Genomic DNA, 18,730 nt, shown 5'->3' on the forward strand with positions numbered 1-18,730 from the left:
TTCGTACACCACTTTTTTCCTCTTTCCCCATTCCCCTATATTACGTACACTTACTTTTCCTTCAATTCCTTTTTACTTCATTCCTTCCCCTCACTTCTTTCTCTCTCCTCTTCCTTCGCACACCACTTTTTTCCTCTTTCCTCACTCCCCAATATCCTTTTTTTACCTCATTTCTAATTCAAGCAACAGTGAGGAAAGTATATAAGTACAGTACCATTGATAAGTAAAGTGTGTGAATAAACAGAAGAGAGGACAGAGAGGAGGAGGACCTAAGAAGTGTTACATCTCAAAAGAAGAAGAAGAAGACCTATTGAAGTCCCTTAGAAAATCGAAAATCTTAAAAAAAAAATGTGCTCCCTGGATATGCCTTTGCAACGGCTCCCGGATTTGCTTTCCACTCAATGTTCTCGTGCTTTATTTCAACTCTTATTTTCTTCTTTCCTTCCAGTGTTTTTTCAAGTAATTTTTCCTTCTTTTTATTTTCTCACTTTCTTTATTGCTATTTTTGAGTAGTAATATGTCAACTAGGTGTTCGTCTGTGTCTTCCTTGTATGGCTGTTGTACAAATGTGTGTTTAAAAAAAAGAAGAAATGTAAACAAAAAAAAAATATAAAAAGTGTAAACAAAGAGACCAAGACCAGGACCAAAATCAGGAAGTGGGAGCGGGCGGTGAATTATTATTATTATCACGTAAGAAATCAACCAAGAACACATTTATTAGGTACTTAATAGGAAGATACTACCACTGAAATCTGAGGTCTATAGTGTTTTGTTAAGAGGAGGCTGTCTGGCCCTTACTCAGCCCCTTTCAGTCCTTTCAACTTCGCATGCAGCCTCCTTCAGCCCTTTTTTCAGACTTTTCAGCCCTGTTTTCAACCCTTACAGCCCTTTTTCAGACTTTTCAGCCCTGTTTTCAACCCTTACAGCCCATTTTCAGACCTTTCAGCCCTGTTTTCAACCCTTACAGCCCTTTTTCAGACCTTTCAGCCCTGTTTCCAACCCTTACAGCCCATTTTCAGCCCTGTTTTCAACCCTTATAGCCCTTTTTTCAGACCTTTCAGCCCAGTTTTCAACCCATACAGCCCATTTTCAGACCTTTCAGCCCTGTTTTCAACCCTTACAGCCCATTTTCAGACCTTTCAGCCGTTTTAACCCTTACAGCCCATTTTCAGACCTTTCAGCCCAGTTTTCAACCCTTATAGCCCTTTTTCAGACCTTTCAGCCCTGTTTTCAACCCTTACAGCCCATTTTCAGACCTTTCAGCCCTGTTTTCAACCCTTACAGCCCATTTTCAGACCTTTCAGCCCTGTTTTCAACCCTTACAGCCCATTTTCAGACCTTTCAGCCCTGTTTTCAACCCTTACAGCCCATTTTCAGACCTTTCAGCCCTGTTTTCAACCCTTACAGCCCATTTTCAAACCCTTCGGCTCAGTTTTCAACCCTTACAGCCCATTTTCAGACCTTTCAGCCCTGTTTTCAACCCTTACAGCCCTTTTTTCAGACCTTTCAGCCCTGTTTTCAACCCTTACAGCCCATTTTCAGACCTTTCAGCCCTGTTTTCAACCCATACAGCCCTTTTTTCAGACCTTTCAGCCCAGTTTTCAACCCTTACAGCCCATTTTCAGACCTTTCAGCCCAGTTTTCAACCCTTACAGCCCATTTTCAGACCTTTCAGCCCAGTTTTCAACCCTTACAGCCCTTTTTTCAGACCTTTCAGCCCTGTTTTCAACCCTTACAGCCCATTTTCAGACCTTTCAGCCCTGTTTTCAACCCTTACAGCCCTTTTTTCAGACCTTTCAGCCCTGTTTTCAACCCTTACAGCCCTTTTTTCAGACCTTTCAGCCCTGTTTTCAACCCTTACAGCCTATTTTCAGCCCTTTCGGCCCTTTGTCAGTCCCCTTCAGTCCTTTCAACTTCGCATTCACCCTCATTCATCCTTCACATCCATAAAACTTAAATCCACCTCAGATATGCATTCTTATATATAGATAGTATGTCTAACTATGCTTGTCTACTTGTCACCTTCACTTCCCACACAAACACACACCTGACAATCCTAACCCCTATACAGGATGATGCTGGCGGGGGTGAGAACCGTGGGCGGGAAGGCGGTGATGGTGGTGGGTGGCGGTGGTGGTGGCTACCCAGTGGCTCGCTCCCACAGTGTCATCCGAAAGGTGCTGCTGCAGGAAGGCAAAAAGAAGAGGTGGGTGAGGGGTGAAGAAATATTTGGTTGTCTGAATTTATTTGTTTACACTTAAGTTTTGTTTCATTAAGTAAAGGAAAAGATTGTTGCAGTCTGACTTTATTTGCATACGCTTAAGTTTTATACCTAACCTAACCTACCCCCACAGCAAAAGGAAATGGCACACACATGAAGCCATTCCGAAGCCGGGTGATGCAGTGGCTTCAGTGGTGTCGGGAGGGGGAGGGGGAGAGGGCGGCAAGATGAAGAGGGTGCCCAAGAACGAGCCTCGTCTCCGCGCGCTCAACAAAGTCTACCTCAACAAGATATCGGAAATCCTCTCGATGGGGGACTTTGCTAATGACTTGTATGGCCGAGGACTGGAGCTGTCGGAGGTGAGGGGGGGATGGAAGGGGATGGGTTAACGTGTCCACTGTGACTGGCATGGATTTGGCTTTCACTGGTAGCCTGGTAACATATAGTCCCAGGAGAAATGTCTCTTTAATTAGGGAGAATATAGAGAGACTTTAGACTCTTGAGACCCAGTTATAGAATGAGGATGATGCAAGATAATGGATTAAGAAGGTATAGGGAATATAGACTGGAAGATATGCAATATTGACCTGACTCCCCACCAGAGGATTGAACATATTAGAGTTAGGAAAGGTGAATAGTAGTTACTATTTACGGAGTTGGAGGTGATAGAACTTAGTCCCAACCAATAATGTTAGCCCCGAGTTGAGTTGGAGGTGGGCGGAGAGTTAGGAAATAGATCAACAGAATCCAAGTTCGAGATTACTTAGGCTGGGTGGCAAGGGATGAAAGATACCCAGTGTTTGGAGAGCCAGAGTGAAGAAGAAACTACTTACCAGGTAGAAAGTAATAGTAGAGTAAACAGGGATAATTTAGGGATTCAGCGAAAATAGAAATATATGAGAGAGCCAGGAGAATCATAAAGAAAACAACACGACAGTAGTTTAACAAGAGTAATAGCTACTCCTAAGAAAAGAATACAAAACATTTATCATAAAGAAAAGGAAACAATGATCTTTAGAAATGAGACAAAACAGCAATCACTACTAAAAAGTCAAGAAAACAAAAAAACAACAAAAAGGAAATATGAGATCAAAGTAGCCAGATGCTCTAGATGTAATAAGAAAACTAACAACATTTTCAAAAAGACTAAAAGACAAAAGTAGAAATGAAACCTTAAAAGTAATCCTAAGGGCTTGAGCTCATGATTATAGAACAAAACACATTTGAAAATTGACTACTCTGAGGACCTAACGACATTACGGAGAAAGAGTTCAGGGAATGAGGGCAGGGTTAGGCAGTGATGGCTTCAGAAATCACACAGGAGCATCGAACCACTATAATGATAAGAGTTCAGGTGTAGATGAGAACAGATGAAATAAAGGTGATATAACAGGTATTAAAGGAGCTAGTATATAAGAGAGATAGCCACTTGGCATTATGATTCCAGATCCTGACAATATATTTCCGAGGGCTTGTAAATGGAATAATATAATTTGGATCTAAGTTTTTAAAAGGGGAGATTGTCAGTGGGGGGGCTATTGATGCAGCTCAGCAGTGGAAGCAATATAGGGGAGATTTTGAGTATATAGCCAGGAACGTCTAGCATTGAACACCAATTAGCTTAACATACTTAGATAGGGAGTCTGCTGCAACAATAATACAGGGGTTCAGCAGGTCATTTCTCACCAATCTCTAATAAAAGCTGTTGACAGAATGGGTTCACAAAAGGTAGGTCTGTGACTTTTTGTAATTTTGTTTTGACAAAGTTCTGTATTTGAGTGCTGTGCTTAAATTAACAAATGGGGAGAGTAGAGCTCACGTTTTAGACTGGGTTGACAAAGGGAAGTCAAGGCGACTGCAAAGATTAAAGCACAGGCCATAAAGATCTGTTCAGGATGTGTTACTAGTGGTGCGGTGGGGGCATGGAAGCAAAGAGTCTTATCAATGGTATTTTATCTGATATTTTAGACAATTGATTGTAGAAAATGATGTCTGTATTCAGATGATACCAAGAATTATGAAAATTTCAGACGGTAAATTAGGAATTAATAGGAGATGCAGACCAAGGATGATACATGGATAAATATGAAATGGAGGATGGAGTTCAATTGCTCAATGTAGGGAAGTGCAAGGTTCTGAGTGTAATAAGAATCTTTACTCACATAAGTTAAACTTAAATGTGTAGAGGTTCAAAAGCAGAGTCCAAAAGGGACTGAGGTCTTTAGGATTCCATGCCAAATGCATTCAAGCAAATTTATTTCAATAAAGCTAATAGGGTACTGGGATTTAAGCGAAGGAAACTATAACCCGAGCCCAAGTCTTCCTCAAACTATATTTAGCATTAGTTAAAACTCATCTTGACTATGCAGCTCAGTTCTGATACTCTACCATAGAATTGGATATCAAATGTTAGAGAATCATCAGAGAGGATGACTAAGATGATTCAGGGTTGAGAACTTGCCATACTAGGAAAAGACTCAACAAAATTAGCATTTTCTAGAAAGGCGAAGCGTAAGGTGGAGACAAAGGCGAAGGTTTATAAAGGATGAAGGGCTTTAATAAGGGAGACAGGGAGGGTTTGTTGGTAATGAAACCGAGGTAGGAAGTAACGGGTTTAAGAAACGGGATTCAGATCAAACTGACAGATTCAAAATTGACAGGATATAGGGTGGTGGTGGTTAGTGGAAAGGTGGTGTAGCTTAATAGTCATGTGGTGAGGCCAATACAATTACAATTCAGACTTGACAAAGATATGGACATGTAAGTTATATTAGGGTAGACACGGAGCGACAGGGTCAAAGGAGCTGCTTGTGACAGGCTTACCGGCTCGGCGCTCTCTTGGACTCCTGTGCTCTATGTTCTTATGTTCTCTGCCTCTGTGGTGGATAGTGGAGTGTTTCCCATGTGGTATTGGTATGCTGGATATCCCCTCCCAAGGTGCAGGACTGTACATTTTTCTTCATTGAATTGTGGCAGACACTTTTTATTCCATTTCTGTAGCTTGGTGATGTCTTCTGGTAGGAAATCCACAATCAAGGGGTTAATCTTGTTCCTATTCCTCCTTACACTGTGCATTTCTCTCCTTTTTCTATTCCTTCCTCCTACTTTCATTTGTTACTTCACTCCTCCTCATCCCTCACTCTGACTTTTCACTCTCTACCAATTTCCCTTCTTCCTCTTACCTCGGTTCTGTCCCTCCTCCTCCTCCTCCTCCTCCTCCTCCTCCTCTTCCTTCTCCTTCTCCTCCTCCTCCTCTTTCACTAGCTACCTTTTTACCCTCCCCTCATTCCTGTCCCTTCTTCCCTCTATTCCTCCTCACACTTTTCTTCATCCCTTCACTTACTCTTTAACCAGCTACCTTTTTCCTTTCCTTCCTCTTCCTCACTCCTGTCCCTCTTCCTCTTATTCCTCTTCATGCTCCACTTCACTTCTCCTCCTCCTCTATGTTATTCCTCTTCCTCACTTCTGTCCCTTTTTTTTCCTGTTCCTCATCCTTACAAATCACTTTTCCCATCTGCCTGCTTCCCCTCCCTCTCTTCCCTTATTCCTGTCCCTCCTCCTCCTTACTCACCACTCCCCACTTTCTTCTTCACTCAACTTATTTTCCCTTTTTTCTCCTCCCTCTTATTCCACACAACCTTCCCCCTCTCACCTCACTCCCCACTCCCCAGGTCCGCATTCACCCTGACCTGAGGGGTGTCAACGTGTACTGGATGGCCAGCGGGGAGCCTCAGCAGGACAGGGAGATGGACGAGCTTCTCAACGGACACGCCAGGGAGATACGCCACCAGATAAGCTCCCTAAGGCTGCTCGGACACTCCCCGCCCATTAGATTTTTCAGGGGTGAGGACATGGGGGATGGGGAGAGGAGGAGGGGAGGAATAGAAAGATAGGGAGGAGGAGAGAAAGTGTGAAAGTGAGATGGGTAAGAAAGGGAAGGGAAGGGAAGGTTAAAGAGAGAGATTTACATAGACATAGAAAATCAGACCACACAGACCCCATGGTCCAGACTAGGTGATCTGTCCTTAAACCTAAGTGTTTCTATATTAATCAGAAGGCTCCAAAACGTTGTATTTCTACTCTAGTTAATATTAAGTTGAAGGAAGTGACGGTCGAGCTTGTTTTTGAAGGAGTCATTCATGTTACATTGTACCACTGATGGTGGGAGCTTATTCCATTCTCGCACTACAACGTTGGTGAAGAAAAATTTGGTGCAGTCTGAATTTACTTGTCTACATTTGAGTTTTACGTCATTGTTCCTCGTACGCAAAGTGTCATCGATCATAAACAATGTTGATCTGTCTACATTCGTGAAACCATTAAGTATTTTAAAACATTCGATAAGTTTTTCTCGGAGGTGACGTTTCTCAAGAGAGAACATGTTAAGGGTGGAAAGCCTTTCTACGTAAGATTTGTTGCGCAAGGAAGGGATCATTTTTGTTGACCGACGCTGAACACCTTCTAATTTAGCAATGTCCTTTGCATGGTGGGGAGACCAAAACTGTACTGCATATTCCAAGTGGGGTCTGACTAAACTATTGTAGAGTGGAAGTATTACATCTTAGAGAGAGAGAGAGAGAGAGAGAGAGAGAGAGAGAGAGAGAGAGAGAGAGAGAGAGAGAGAGTTCTAGCATTATATTCACAATCCTAATTACTGTCACCACCACCATCACCACCACCTCACCACCACTACCTCCACCACCACATCACCACCACCCTCACCACACCACCACACACCACCTCACCACCACTTCACCACCACCACAGATGACCGCCACCACAAGCTGCAGGAGGTGGAGCGGTTGCTTGCCTTGGCGGACTATGGTGATGACTTTGAGCCAACCGACCCCTCTCATCACCTCCGAGCCTCTGTCATCACCACCACCACCACCACCCCGCTCCCCCCAAAACTGAAGGTACGGAGGGAAGGGAGGGAGGGAGAAGGGAAGAGGGAAGGAAAGGAAGGGAGGGGAAGAAAGGGAGGGAAGGAGGGTGTAAACACTGTAAAGGAAGGGAAGGGAGGAGGGTAGGGAAGGGAAAATGAAGAGAAGAAAGGGAAGGAAGGGAGGGGAGGAGGATAGGGAAGGGAGGAGGGGAAGAAAGGGAGGGAAGGAGGTTGGAAAGGAAAGGATGGGAAGAGGATAGGGTAGGGAAGGGAAGGGAAGGGAGGAGGGGAAGGAAGGGAGGGAAGGTAGAATGAAGGAAGGGAGGGAAGGGATGGTGATTAGAAGGAAGGAAGAGTGAAAATAAGGGAGATAGGAAGGAAGGAACGAAGGGAAAGAGAAAAAGGAGGGAAGGAAGGGAAAGAGAATAAAAGGAAAGGAAGGGAGAGTGAAAAGAAGGAACAAAGGAAGAAGGAAAGGAAGGAAGGAAGAGATGGGGAAAAGAAAGAAAGGAAGAAGGGAAGGGAGGGTGAAAAGAAATAAGGAAATAAGGAAAGAAACAGTAAAAGTAAGAAAATAAAGAAGGGAGTGTGATGAAGGAAGGAGGGATGGTAGTAGAAGGAAGGAATGAAAATAGGAAGGGAGAGGAGGAAAGAAAGGTGGATGAAAGAAACCAGAAACAGGAAGGAAGGAAGGAAATAAAGAAAGAGGAACATCTGACAAATAGAAAAACAGAAAAAAATATTAAGAATCTAAATATGTGAATATATGTAAAAAAAAAAAGAATATACGTCTTACCCTCTATATTAAATTCCTTTACAGAGAGAGAGATAAAGAAATCCACCCACATATTATTTTCTTTCAGGCAGCGATCGAGGACTTGGACAGACAGACAGACACAGACAAGAGAGAGGAGGAAGAGGAAGAGGAGGAGAAGTTGGACCATTTTGAAGATGCTCTGATGATCGCAAAGACTTGGACACAGCAGGAAGAAGTAGAAAGTGTGGCTACTCCTACTACTACTACTACTACTACTGCTGATGCTGCTACTGTCACCCTACCCAAAGATCTTCCTATCATGAGAGGGGATGTGCTTGGCGTCAATACAAGTAAAATATATAAGATGGTGAGTCTTCAGGTAGTTTAAGCCAGCAAGAGTACGGTTGGGAAGAGCATGAGGTCCATATTCTTAAAGATTTCGGGTCTTACACACACACACACACACACACACACACACACACACACACACACACACACACATGTACTAAGGCGTTGGTGGAGGTTGTGGTGTTAGTATTTCCATGGGTAGTGTTTTGAGTCTGGTGATGGTTTGACAAGGCTTTGGTAGAGGTTGTGGTGTTAGTATTTCCATGGGGGGTAGCTTTATGAGCCTAGTGATAGTTTGACAAGGCTTTGGTAGAGGTTGTGGTGTTAGTATTTCCATGGGGGGTAGTTTAATGGTCCTAGTGATAGTTTGACAAGGCTTTGGTAGAGGTTGTGGTGTTAGTATTTCCATAGGGGGTAGTTTAATGGTCCTAGTGATAGTTTGACAAGGCTTTGGTAGAGGTTGTGGTGTTAGTATTTCCATGGGCGGTAGTTTAATGGTCCTAGTGATAGTTTGACAAGGCTTTGGTAGAGGTTGTAGTGTTAGTATTTCCATGGGGAGTAGTTTTATGAGCCTAGTGATAGTTTGACAAGGCTTTGGTAGAGGTTGTGGTGTTAGTATTTCCATGGGCGGTAGTTTAATGGTCCTAGTGATAGTTTGACAAGGCTTTGGTAGAGGTTGTGGTGTTAGTAGTATTGCCATGGGGGGTAGTTTTATGAGCCTAGTGATAGTTTGACAAGGCTTTGGTAGAGGTTGTGGTGTTAGTAGTATTTCCATGGGAGGTAGCTTTATGAGCCTAGTGATAGTATGACAAGGCTTTGGTAGAGGTTGTGGTGTTAGTAGTATTTCCATGGGAGGTAGTTTAATGGTCCTAGTGATAGTATGACAAGGCTTTGGTAGAGGTTGTGGTGTTAGTAGTATTTCCATGGGAGGTAGCTTTATGAACCTAGTGATAGTATAACAGGCTTTGGTAGAGGTTGTGGTGTTAGTAGTATTTCCATGGGGGGTAGCTTTATGAGCCTAGTGATAGTATGACAAGGCTTTGGTAGAGGTTGTGGTGTTAGTAGTATTTCCATGGGGGGTAGCTTTATGAGCCTAGTGATAGTTTGACAAGGCTTTGGTAGAGGTAATGGTGTTAGTATTGCCATGGGTAGTGTTTTGAGTCTGGTGATGGTTTGACAAGGCTTTGGTAGGGGTTGTGGATGGAGAAGGAAGAGGAAAAACAGACCCAAAGCATCCAGTCCCCCTTAACCTACATCTAAACCTTTCCCTTCATTCTCAGATCCAGCAGAACATTAGCAGGGCAAAAGTTGATGAGGGAGAAGGAGGATAAAGAGAAGGAGGAGGAAAAAGGAGTAGCAGTAGTAGGAGAAGCAGGAGGAGAAACAGACCCAAAGCATCCAACCCCATTTAACTAACATCTAAACCTTTCTATTCATCCTCAGATCCAGCAGAACATGAGCAGGGCCAAAGTTGAGGAGAAAGAGAAGGAGGAGGAAAAAGGAGTAGCAGTAGTAGGAGAAGGAGGAGGAGAAACAGACCCAAAGCATCCAATCCCCCTTAACCTATACTAAACCTTCCCCTTCATCCTCAGATCCAGCAGAACATGAGCAGGGCAAAAGCAGACCACAGACGGCACCTAACACCACCTGACGAGGAACCAGGAAGGGACTCGAACCATCACCTCAGCAGCCCCTCCTCTGACCAGCCCAGCAGCAGCACTTCCCACCCCCTCTACACCACCGGCAGGAGCAAGGACATCCAGCAGTGGGCCAGCAGATATAAGCAGATGCAGCAGAAGGAGAAGAGGAGTAAGAACAGAGAGGTGGAGATGTTGTCCGCTCTTCCAAGCCGGCAAGGATATGAAGAAGAGGAGGAGGAAGAGGAGGTGGGAGAGGTACATTGGGTGGAGGAGGAGGTGGAGGAGGAGGAGGTGTTTAAATAGAGAAAAGGCTTGGAGGAAGGAGGAGAAGGAAAAGAAGAGGAAAATGAGAAGCTTCAGTAGATAAGAAGAGGAGGAAGAGGAGGAAGGGAAAGAAGAGGGAAATAAAGAAGAATTGGTGGAGGAAGAAAAGGAAGAGGAAGAAATGGAAAAAAAAGAGATGGTTTAGTGAATGATAAATTTACTGAAGGAAGAAGGAAAAGAAGGAAAAAGAGATGAGTTTGTTGAAAGGAGAGAAGGATGGGGAAAGGGAGGGAGGGATAAGGAAGGGATGGGAAGGCCATGGAAGGGGAGGGAAGGTATAGGAAGAAGAATGAAGAAGAAAAATAGGAGTTACAGATGATAAAAGACTTTCTGAGGGGAGGAAAAGGAAGGAGGAAAAGAAGAAAAAGGAAAAATATATAGAAGTTATAGTTGATAAGAAAAGGAAGGAGGACGAGGAGAAGAGGGAAAAAAAGGGAAAAATATGAGATTTATAGTTGATGAAAAAAGAAAGGAGGAAAAAAAGAAGGAAAAGGTATGAGAAGTTTCAGTTGATAAGTTTGCTGAAGGAGGAAGAAGAAGAGGAGGAAGAGGAAGAAGAAGATAAGGAGGAGGAAGAAGAAGATAAGGAGGAGGAGGAGGAAGAGGAGATAATGAGGAAGATTAGAAAGGCAAAGATATTGATGTGCAAGAATTTTTATTTTATTTTATTTATTTTTTTTTTTTTTTACATCTAAGGAGACAGTTCAAGGGTGTGAAGAAAAATATATAAAAAAGCCTGCTACTCACTGCTCCTGAATGGAATAGAGAGAAAATAGGATATGAAAATATTTACGAATATACTTTTCTAGGAGGAGAAATATTACAATAACACAAGAAAAGAAAGAGGAAGAGGAGGAGGAGGAGGCAGAAATTGTGTTGCTGTAGTAATGCTGGATTGCTACATCTGATTATAACCTGTAAATATATATAAAAAGTTAAATCAGTTGAATACCTTTAGTTTCTTTCGTCCATATTTCAAACCCTCACTAAGAAACGGAAATGTTGAATCAGTTGAACATCTATCATTTCTTTCCTCCATATTTCAAATCCTTAGTTGAAAAAAATAAATAAATTGAATATCTATAAAGTCTTGCATCCATATTTCAAGAGATTACAGAGAAGACGTCGGTGGTTACGAACTCAAAAACTAACATGGGAGCTTCTACGTAACTATTTTTTGCCTTTGCTGAGCTCCATATACATACATACATACATACATACAAATACACTCTGCTGATTTGACCTATGCTATTACTAACAAAAAAAGTATAGCATGTTGGAAGTAGCCATTATTAACCTACTTATACCACATAGCAAAAAAGGGGAGGATGGATGAGGAGGAGGAGGGAAGGGTGAGGAAGAGGAGGGAAGGATGAGGAAGGGGAGGGAAGGTTGAGGAAGAGGAGAGAAGAGTGAGGAAGAGGAAGGAAGGAGGAGGAAGGGAAGGGAAGGGAAAGGAAGAGGAGAGACGGGTGAGGAAGAGGAAGGAAGGGGGAAGAAGGGAAGGGAACGGAAGGGTAAGGAAGGGAAGGGAAGGGTAAGGAAGAGGAGAGAAGGATGAGGAAAGGAAAGGTAGGGTAAGGAAGGGGAGGGGAGGGTGAGGAAGAGAAGGGAAGGAGAGGGTAAGGAAGGGGAGGGAAGGGGTAGGAAGGGAAGGGAAAGATTAAAAAAGAGGAGGAAAGGCAAGGAAGGGGAGGAAAGGGAAGGAAGAGGAGGGAAGGATGAGGAAGGGTTAGGAAGGGAAGGGAAGAATTGAGGAAGAGAGGAAAGGCAAGGAAGGGGAAGGAAGTGGAGGGAAGGGGAAGGAAGGTTAAGGAAGGGTGATCATAACTAAATTGTTTTGAATTAATATTAAAAAAAAATATGATTGAGGCAGCCAACAGTTAAGAAGTGAAAAAAAAAGCGTAATGGAAAAAGAACAGAATAGAGTTATTAGAGCATTTTCTTTAGTGTGTGTGTGTATGTGTGTGTGTTCATCTTAATTTCTTCTTCTTCTTCTTCTTCTTCTTCTTCTTCTTCTTCTTCTTCTATGTATTATACAGGGCCTGAGCTCAAGCTTGGTCAGTCCTGTCTCCCAATCTATATCTTCCAGCTTTTCCCTCATTTTATGGACACTTCCCGCTTCAACAATGTCTTTGCTTAGTCCATTCCACGTATCCACACTTCTGTATGGAAAACTGAACTTCTTTGGGTCTTTTAAGCAAGTCTCCTTTCTCAATTTCTTTCTGTGTCCTCTTAGTTGCCTCCTCCCTTCCATCTCCATTAAAACATTTCTATCCAACACTTAAATTCCACTTGTATTCCTCTACAACGTTATCAGGTCTCATCTTTCTTCCAGTGTTCCAGTTCCTATACGCTATCAGCTCTCCTCTTTCGTCCAGTGTTCCAGTTCCTATACACTATCATGTCTCCTCTTTCGTCCAGTGTTCCAGTTCCTATACGTTATCAGGTCTCCTCTTTCGTCCAGTGTTCCAGTTCCTATACACTATCAGGTCTCCTCTTTCGTCCAGTGTTCCAGTTCCTATACACTATCAGGTCTCCTCTTTCGTCCAGTGTTCCAGTTCCTATACACTATCATGTCTCCTCTTTCGTCCAGTGTTCCAGTTCCTATACACTATCAGGTCTCCTCTTTCGTCCAGTGTTCCAGTTCCTATACACTATCAGGTCTCCTCTTTCTTCCAGTGTTCCAGTTCCTATACGCTATCAGGTCTCCTCTTTCTTCCAGTGTTCCAGTTCCTATACACTATCAGGTCTCCTCTTTCTTCCAGTGTTCCAGTTCCTATACACTATCAGGTCTCCTCTTTCTTCCAGTGTTCCAGTTCCTATACGCTATCAGGTCTCCTCTTTCATCCAGTGTTCCAGTTCCTATACACTATCAGGTCTCCTCTTTCGTCCAGTGTTCCAGTTCCTATACACTATCAGGTCTCCTCTTTCGTCCAGTGTTCCAGTTCCTATACACTATCAGGTCTCCTCTTTCGTCCAGTGTTCCAGTTCCTATATGCTATCAGGTCTCCTCTTTCGTCCAGTGTTCCAGTTTCTATACACTATCAGGTCTCCTCTTTCGTCCAGTGTTCCAGTTCCTATACGCTATCAGGTCTACTCTTTCTTCCAGTGTTCCAGTTCCTATACGCTATCAGGTCTCCTCTTTCATCCAGTGTTCCAGTTCCTATACACTATCAGGTCTCCTCTTTCGTCCAGTGTTCCAGTTTCTATACACTATCAGGTCTCCTCTTTCTTCCAGTGTTCCAGTTCCTATATGCTATCAGGTCTCCTCTTTCGTCCAGTGTTCCAGTTCCTCTAATCTAGCCTCGTATGGCAGGCTTGTTAGTTCTGTTATCATCTTAGTCGCAATGCCTTGACTCCTTCCAAGTTTCCTTATGTCCTTTTTCTTGTGTGGTGACCAGATAACTGCCGCACACTCTAGCCTTGGTCTAATCAATGATGTTATTTTCTTCATCATGTCCCCATCCAAACAGTGCAATGCAACTCTAGTATTTTGCAGCAGACTGTATGTTTCTCCGAGTTTTTTTGTTTATGTGCTTCTCAGGTGTAAGTGTATCTTGTATTGTAATTCCTAAGTCTTTTTCTTCCTTCACTGTGTGTGTGTGTGTGTGTGTGTGTGTGTGTATTTACCTAGTTGTATTTACCTAGTTGTAGTTTTCTGGGCTTTACGCTCGTGTGGTCCCGTCTCCGTATCTACATATATCCAACTTTTCCTTAAAACTTTGCACACTCCTCGCCGATACTACATCCTCACTTCTTCCATTTTGCTCAATATTGTGTGTGTGTGTGTGTGTGTGTGTGTGTCACAGTGTGTGGTATAAAGTTAATCATAGCAGACGGAAACAATGGTACGTGTTTCTAGGTAAGATTATCATTACACACGCTTCCAGGTACCAAAACAAACACAAACAAGAGACAAACAGGCGGGGCTGATTACGTTATCTCTCTCTCTCTCTCTTTCTTTCTATTCTTGGATCGGAGTCTTTTTAATCTGCTGCGTATGTAAGGTACTCCCCTCCTCCCCTCTCTCTCTCTCTCTCTCTCTCTCTCAGGTTTAAGGACAGACCATGCACCTATTCTGGATCACAAGGTCTGTACGTGTGGTCTGAGTATCTATGTAATCTCTGTAAAATCTCTTTGAAAAGCCAATAACTGAAACATGATATATATTTCCGTATAGTTTCCCCTAAAAAAAGAAATCACAGCGGCGCATAATACTACCACCACCACCACCACCACCACTACTATTACTACTACCATTACTACTACTACTAATATAATTACTGCTACGGAGATGAGCACCGAGGCCACGCACAGCTATAGCGTATGATCCCTTGATAGTAATAGTAAAAGCGTTGTTGGTGTGTCCGCTCAAATTACTCGGCAATCCTTGGGTGGGTGCTGTTCGGGGAAGGAAAGGAGGATCGAAGGGGAAGAGGTAAGGGATTGATGGGTGTTGGTATAAGTGTTTGTTTGGGACTCATATGTGTGTGTGTGTGTGTGTGTGTGTGTGTGTGTGTGTGTGTTGCTGTATATACGTACCTGCTATGGAAAACTATATACAAGAATGCAAATACAAGTAATACTAATAGATATTACCAACAGATAAAATGGTAGTAAATACAAACAGTACTAAATTTCAAACGTAACTAAGATAAAAAGTAGATATATGATTAAAAAAAATAACGTTTTGTGTATATAGACTGACTTACCAAGGTGTTGAGCGTGAAGAGGGGCAAGGAAGGGGTGCGAAGGGTGAGGGGAGGAGAAGGAGGGGTGAGGAAGGGTGAAGGATGTGGAGGTGAGCGAAGGGGTGAGAAAGGGAGAGAGGAAAGGGCGAAAGAGGAGGAGGGAAGACGAGGAAGGGAGGGAGAGAAGGACGTGGAAGGGGAGAGAAGGGCGCTGAAGGAGAGGAAAGAACAAGGAAGGAAAGGGAAGGGGAAGGGAGGGAGAGAGGGACGTGGAAGGGGAGAGAAGGGCGCTGAAGGAGAGGAAAGAACAAGGAAGGAAAGGGAAGGGTAAGGAAGGGGAAGGGAGGGAGAGAGGGACGTGGAAGGGGAGAGAAGGGCGCTGAAGGAGAGGAAAGAACAAGGAAGGAAAGGGAAGGGTAAGGAAGGGGAAGGGAGGGCGAGGAAGGGAAGGAAAGGAAGGGTAAGGAAAGGCAGGGAGGGGAAGGAGGGAGGGAGGGAAGTCACGTCCACACCAGGCGATAACCAACAGCCAACTCTTTCCTCCTTCACTCATTGGGAGGGGGGATGGTAGAGCTGCTCATTCACAATCTCATACTTTCTGTTTCTTTCAATACTTACTAAATATCTGTCTTCTTCAACACGTGCGAACTATATATCTGTCTTCTTCAACACTTACGAACTATATATCTGTCTTCTTCAACACGTACGAACTATATATCTGTCTTCTTCAACACGTACGAACTATATATATCTGTCTTCTTCAACACGTACGAACTATATATCTGTCTTCAACACGTACGAACTATATATCTGTCTTCTTCAACACTTACGAACTATATATCTGTCTTCTTCAACACGTACGAACTATATATCTGTCTTCTTCAACACGTACGAACTATATATATCTGTCTTCTTCAACACGTACGAACTATATATCTGTCTTCTTCAACACGTACGAACTATATATCTGTCTTCTTCAACACGTACGAACTATATATCTGTCTTCTTCAACACGCACGAACTATATATCTGTCTTCTTCAACACGTACGAACTATATATCTGTCTTCAACACGTACGAACTATATATCTGTCTTCTTCAACACTTACGAACTATATATCTGTCTTCTTCAACACGTACGAACTATATATCTGTCTTCTTCAACACGTACGAACTATATATCTGTCTTCTTCAACACGTACGAACTATATATCTGTCTTCTTCAACACGTACGAACTATATATCTGTCTTCTTCAACACGTACGAACTATATATCTGTCTTCTTCAACACGCACGAACTATATATCTGTCTTCTTCAACACGCACGAACTATATATCTGTCTTCTTCAACACGTACGAACTATATATCTGTCTTCTTCAACACGTACGAACTATATATCTGTCTTCTTCAACACTTACGAACTATATATCTGTCTTCTTCAACACGTACGAACTATATATCTGTCTTCTTCAACACGTACGAACTATATATCTGTCTTCAACACGTACGAACTATATATCTGTCTTCTTCAACACGTACGAACTATATATCTGTCTTCTTCAACACGTACGAACTATATATCTGTCTTCTTCAACACGTACGAACTATATATCTGTCTTCTTCAACACGTACGAACTATATATCTGTCTTCTTCAACACGTACGAACTATATATCTGTCTTCTTCAACACGTACGAACTATATATCTGTCTTCTTCAACACGTACGAACTATATATCTGTCTTCTTCAACACGTACGAACTATATATCTGTCTTCTTCAACACGTACGAACTATATATCTGTCTTCTTCAACACGTACGAACTATATATCTGTCTTCTTCAACACGTACGAACTATATATCTGTCTTCTTCAACACGTACGAACTATATATCTGTCTTCTTCAACACGTACGAACTATATATCTGTCTTCTTCAACACGTACGAACTATATATCTGTCTTCTTCAACACGTACGAACTATATATCTGTCTTCTTCAACACGTACGAACTATATATCTGTCTTCTTCAACACGTACGAACTATATCTGTCTTCTTCAACACGTACGAACTATATATCTGTCTTCTTCAACACGTACGAACTATATATCTGTCTTCTTCAACACGTACGAACTATATATCTGTCTTCTTCAACACGTACGAACTATATATCTGTCTTCTTCAACACGTACGAACTATATATCTGTCTTCAACACGTACGAACTATATATCTGTCTTCTTCAACACGTACGAACCATATATCTGTCTTCTTCAACACGTACGAACTATATATCTGTCTTCTTCAACACGTACGAACCATATATCTGTCTTCTTCAACACGTACGAACCATATATCTGTCTTCTTCAACACGTACGAACTATATATCTGTCTTCAACACGTACGAACTATATATCTGTCTTCAACACGTACGAACTATATATCTGTCTTCTTCAACACGTACGAACTATATATCTGTCTTCAACACGTACGAACTATATATCTGTCTTCTTCAACACGTACGAACTATATATCTGTCTTCTTCAACACGTACGAACTATATATCTGTCTTCAACACATTACGAACTATATATCTGTCTTCAACACGTACGAACTATATATCTGTCTTCTTCAACACGTACGAACTATATATCTGTCTTCAACACGTACGAACTATATATCTGTCTTCCTCAACACGTACGAACTATATATCTGTCTTCTTCAACACGTACGAACTATATATATCTGCCTTCAACACGTACGAACTATATATATCTGTCTTCTTCAACACGTACGAACTATATATCTGTCTTCAACACGTACGAACTATATATCTGTCTTCTTCAACACGTACGAACTATATATCTGTCTTCTTCAACACGTACGAACTATATATCTGTCTTCTTCAACACGTACGAACTATATATCTGTCTTCTTCAACACGTACGAACTATATATCTGTCTTCTTCAACACGTACGAACTATATATCTGTCTTCAACACGTACGAACTATATATCTGTCTTCTTCAACACGTACGAACTATATATATCTGCCTTCAACACGTACGAACTATATATCTGTCTTCTTCAACACGTACGAACTATATATCTGTCTTCTTCAACACGTACGAACTATATATCTGTCTTCTTCAACACGTACGAACTATATATCTGTCTTCTTCAACACGTACGAACTATATATCTGTCTTCTTCAACACGTACGAACTATATATCTGTCTTCTTCAACACGTACGAACTATATATCTGTCTTCTTCAACACGTACGAACTATATATATCTGTCTTCTTCAACACGTACGAACTATATATATCTGTCTTCTTCAACACGTACGAACTATATATCTGTCTTCTTCAACACGTACGAACTATATATCTGTCTTCTTCAACACGTACGAACTATATATATCTGTCTTCTTCAACACGTACGAACTATATATCTGTCTTCTTCAACACGTACGAACTATATATATCTGTCTTCTTCAACACGTACGAACTATATATCTGTCTTCTTCAACACGTACGAACTATATATCTGTCTTCTTCAACACGTACGAACTATATATCTGTCTTCTTCAACACGTACGAACTATATATATCTGTCTTCTTCAACACGTACGAACTATATATATCTGCCTTCTTCAACACGTACGAACTATATATCTGTCTTCAACACGTACGAACTATATATCTGTCTTCTTCAACACGTACGAACTATATATCTGTCTTCCTCAACACGTACGAACTATATATCTGTCTTCTTCAACACGTACGAACTATATATATATCTGTCTTCTTCAACACGTACGAACTATATATATCTGTCTTCTTCAACACGTACGAACTATATA

General features: G+C 42.0%; 1 protein-coding gene across 3 annotated transcripts; it reads left to right on the forward strand.

Annotated features, from left to right (window-relative positions):
• The first annotated feature begins 586 nt into the window (after positions 1-586).
• LOC126995412 (uncharacterized) lies at positions 587-11,124 on the forward strand. Of its 3 annotated transcripts, none has more exons than XM_050854927.1 (7): positions 587-690; positions 2,072-2,206; positions 2,355-2,580; positions 5,893-6,064; positions 6,989-7,137; positions 7,970-8,230; positions 9,655-9,793. In XM_050854927.1, the coding sequence occupies exons 2-7, from the start codon at positions 2,073-2,075 to the stop codon at positions 9,781-9,783; spliced, it is 1,071 nt and encodes a 356-aa protein (XP_050710884.1). In that variant the 5' UTR covers positions 587-690; position 2,072; the 3' UTR covers positions 9,784-9,793. The 3 variants fall into 3 exon arrangements, with proteins under 3 accessions (XP_050710884.1, XP_050710882.1, XP_050710883.1); XM_050854925.1 differs by lacking the exon at positions 9,655-9,793 and adding an exon at positions 9,804-11,124 and having other exon boundaries at positions 588-690; XM_050854926.1 differs by lacking the exon at positions 9,655-9,793 and adding an exon at positions 9,804-11,124 and having other exon boundaries at positions 621-721.
• Positions 11,125-18,730: the final 7,606 nt, after the last annotated feature.

Source organism: Eriocheir sinensis, chromosome 8, assembly GCF_024679095.1.
Source record: "Eriocheir sinensis breed Jianghai 21 chromosome 8, ASM2467909v1, whole genome shotgun sequence".
Taxonomy (NCBI): domain Eukaryota; kingdom Metazoa; phylum Arthropoda; class Malacostraca; order Decapoda; family Varunidae; genus Eriocheir; species Eriocheir sinensis.

Excerpts from the sequence above, each read along its gene's own strand:
- LOC126995412 (XM_050854925.1), top strand. The coding sequence starts at position 2,073 with ATGATGCTGGCGGGGGTGAGAACCGTGGGCGGGAAGGCGGTGATGGTG. Across the intron at positions 2,207-2,354 it reads CAGGAAGGCAAAAAGAAGAG|CAAAAGGAAATGGCACACAC; the intron begins GTGGGTGAGGGG and ends CTACCCCCACAG. Across the intron at positions 2,581-5,892 it reads GAGGACTGGAGCTGTCGGAG|GTCCGCATTCACCCTGACCT; the intron begins GTGAGGGGGGGA and ends CCCACTCCCCAG.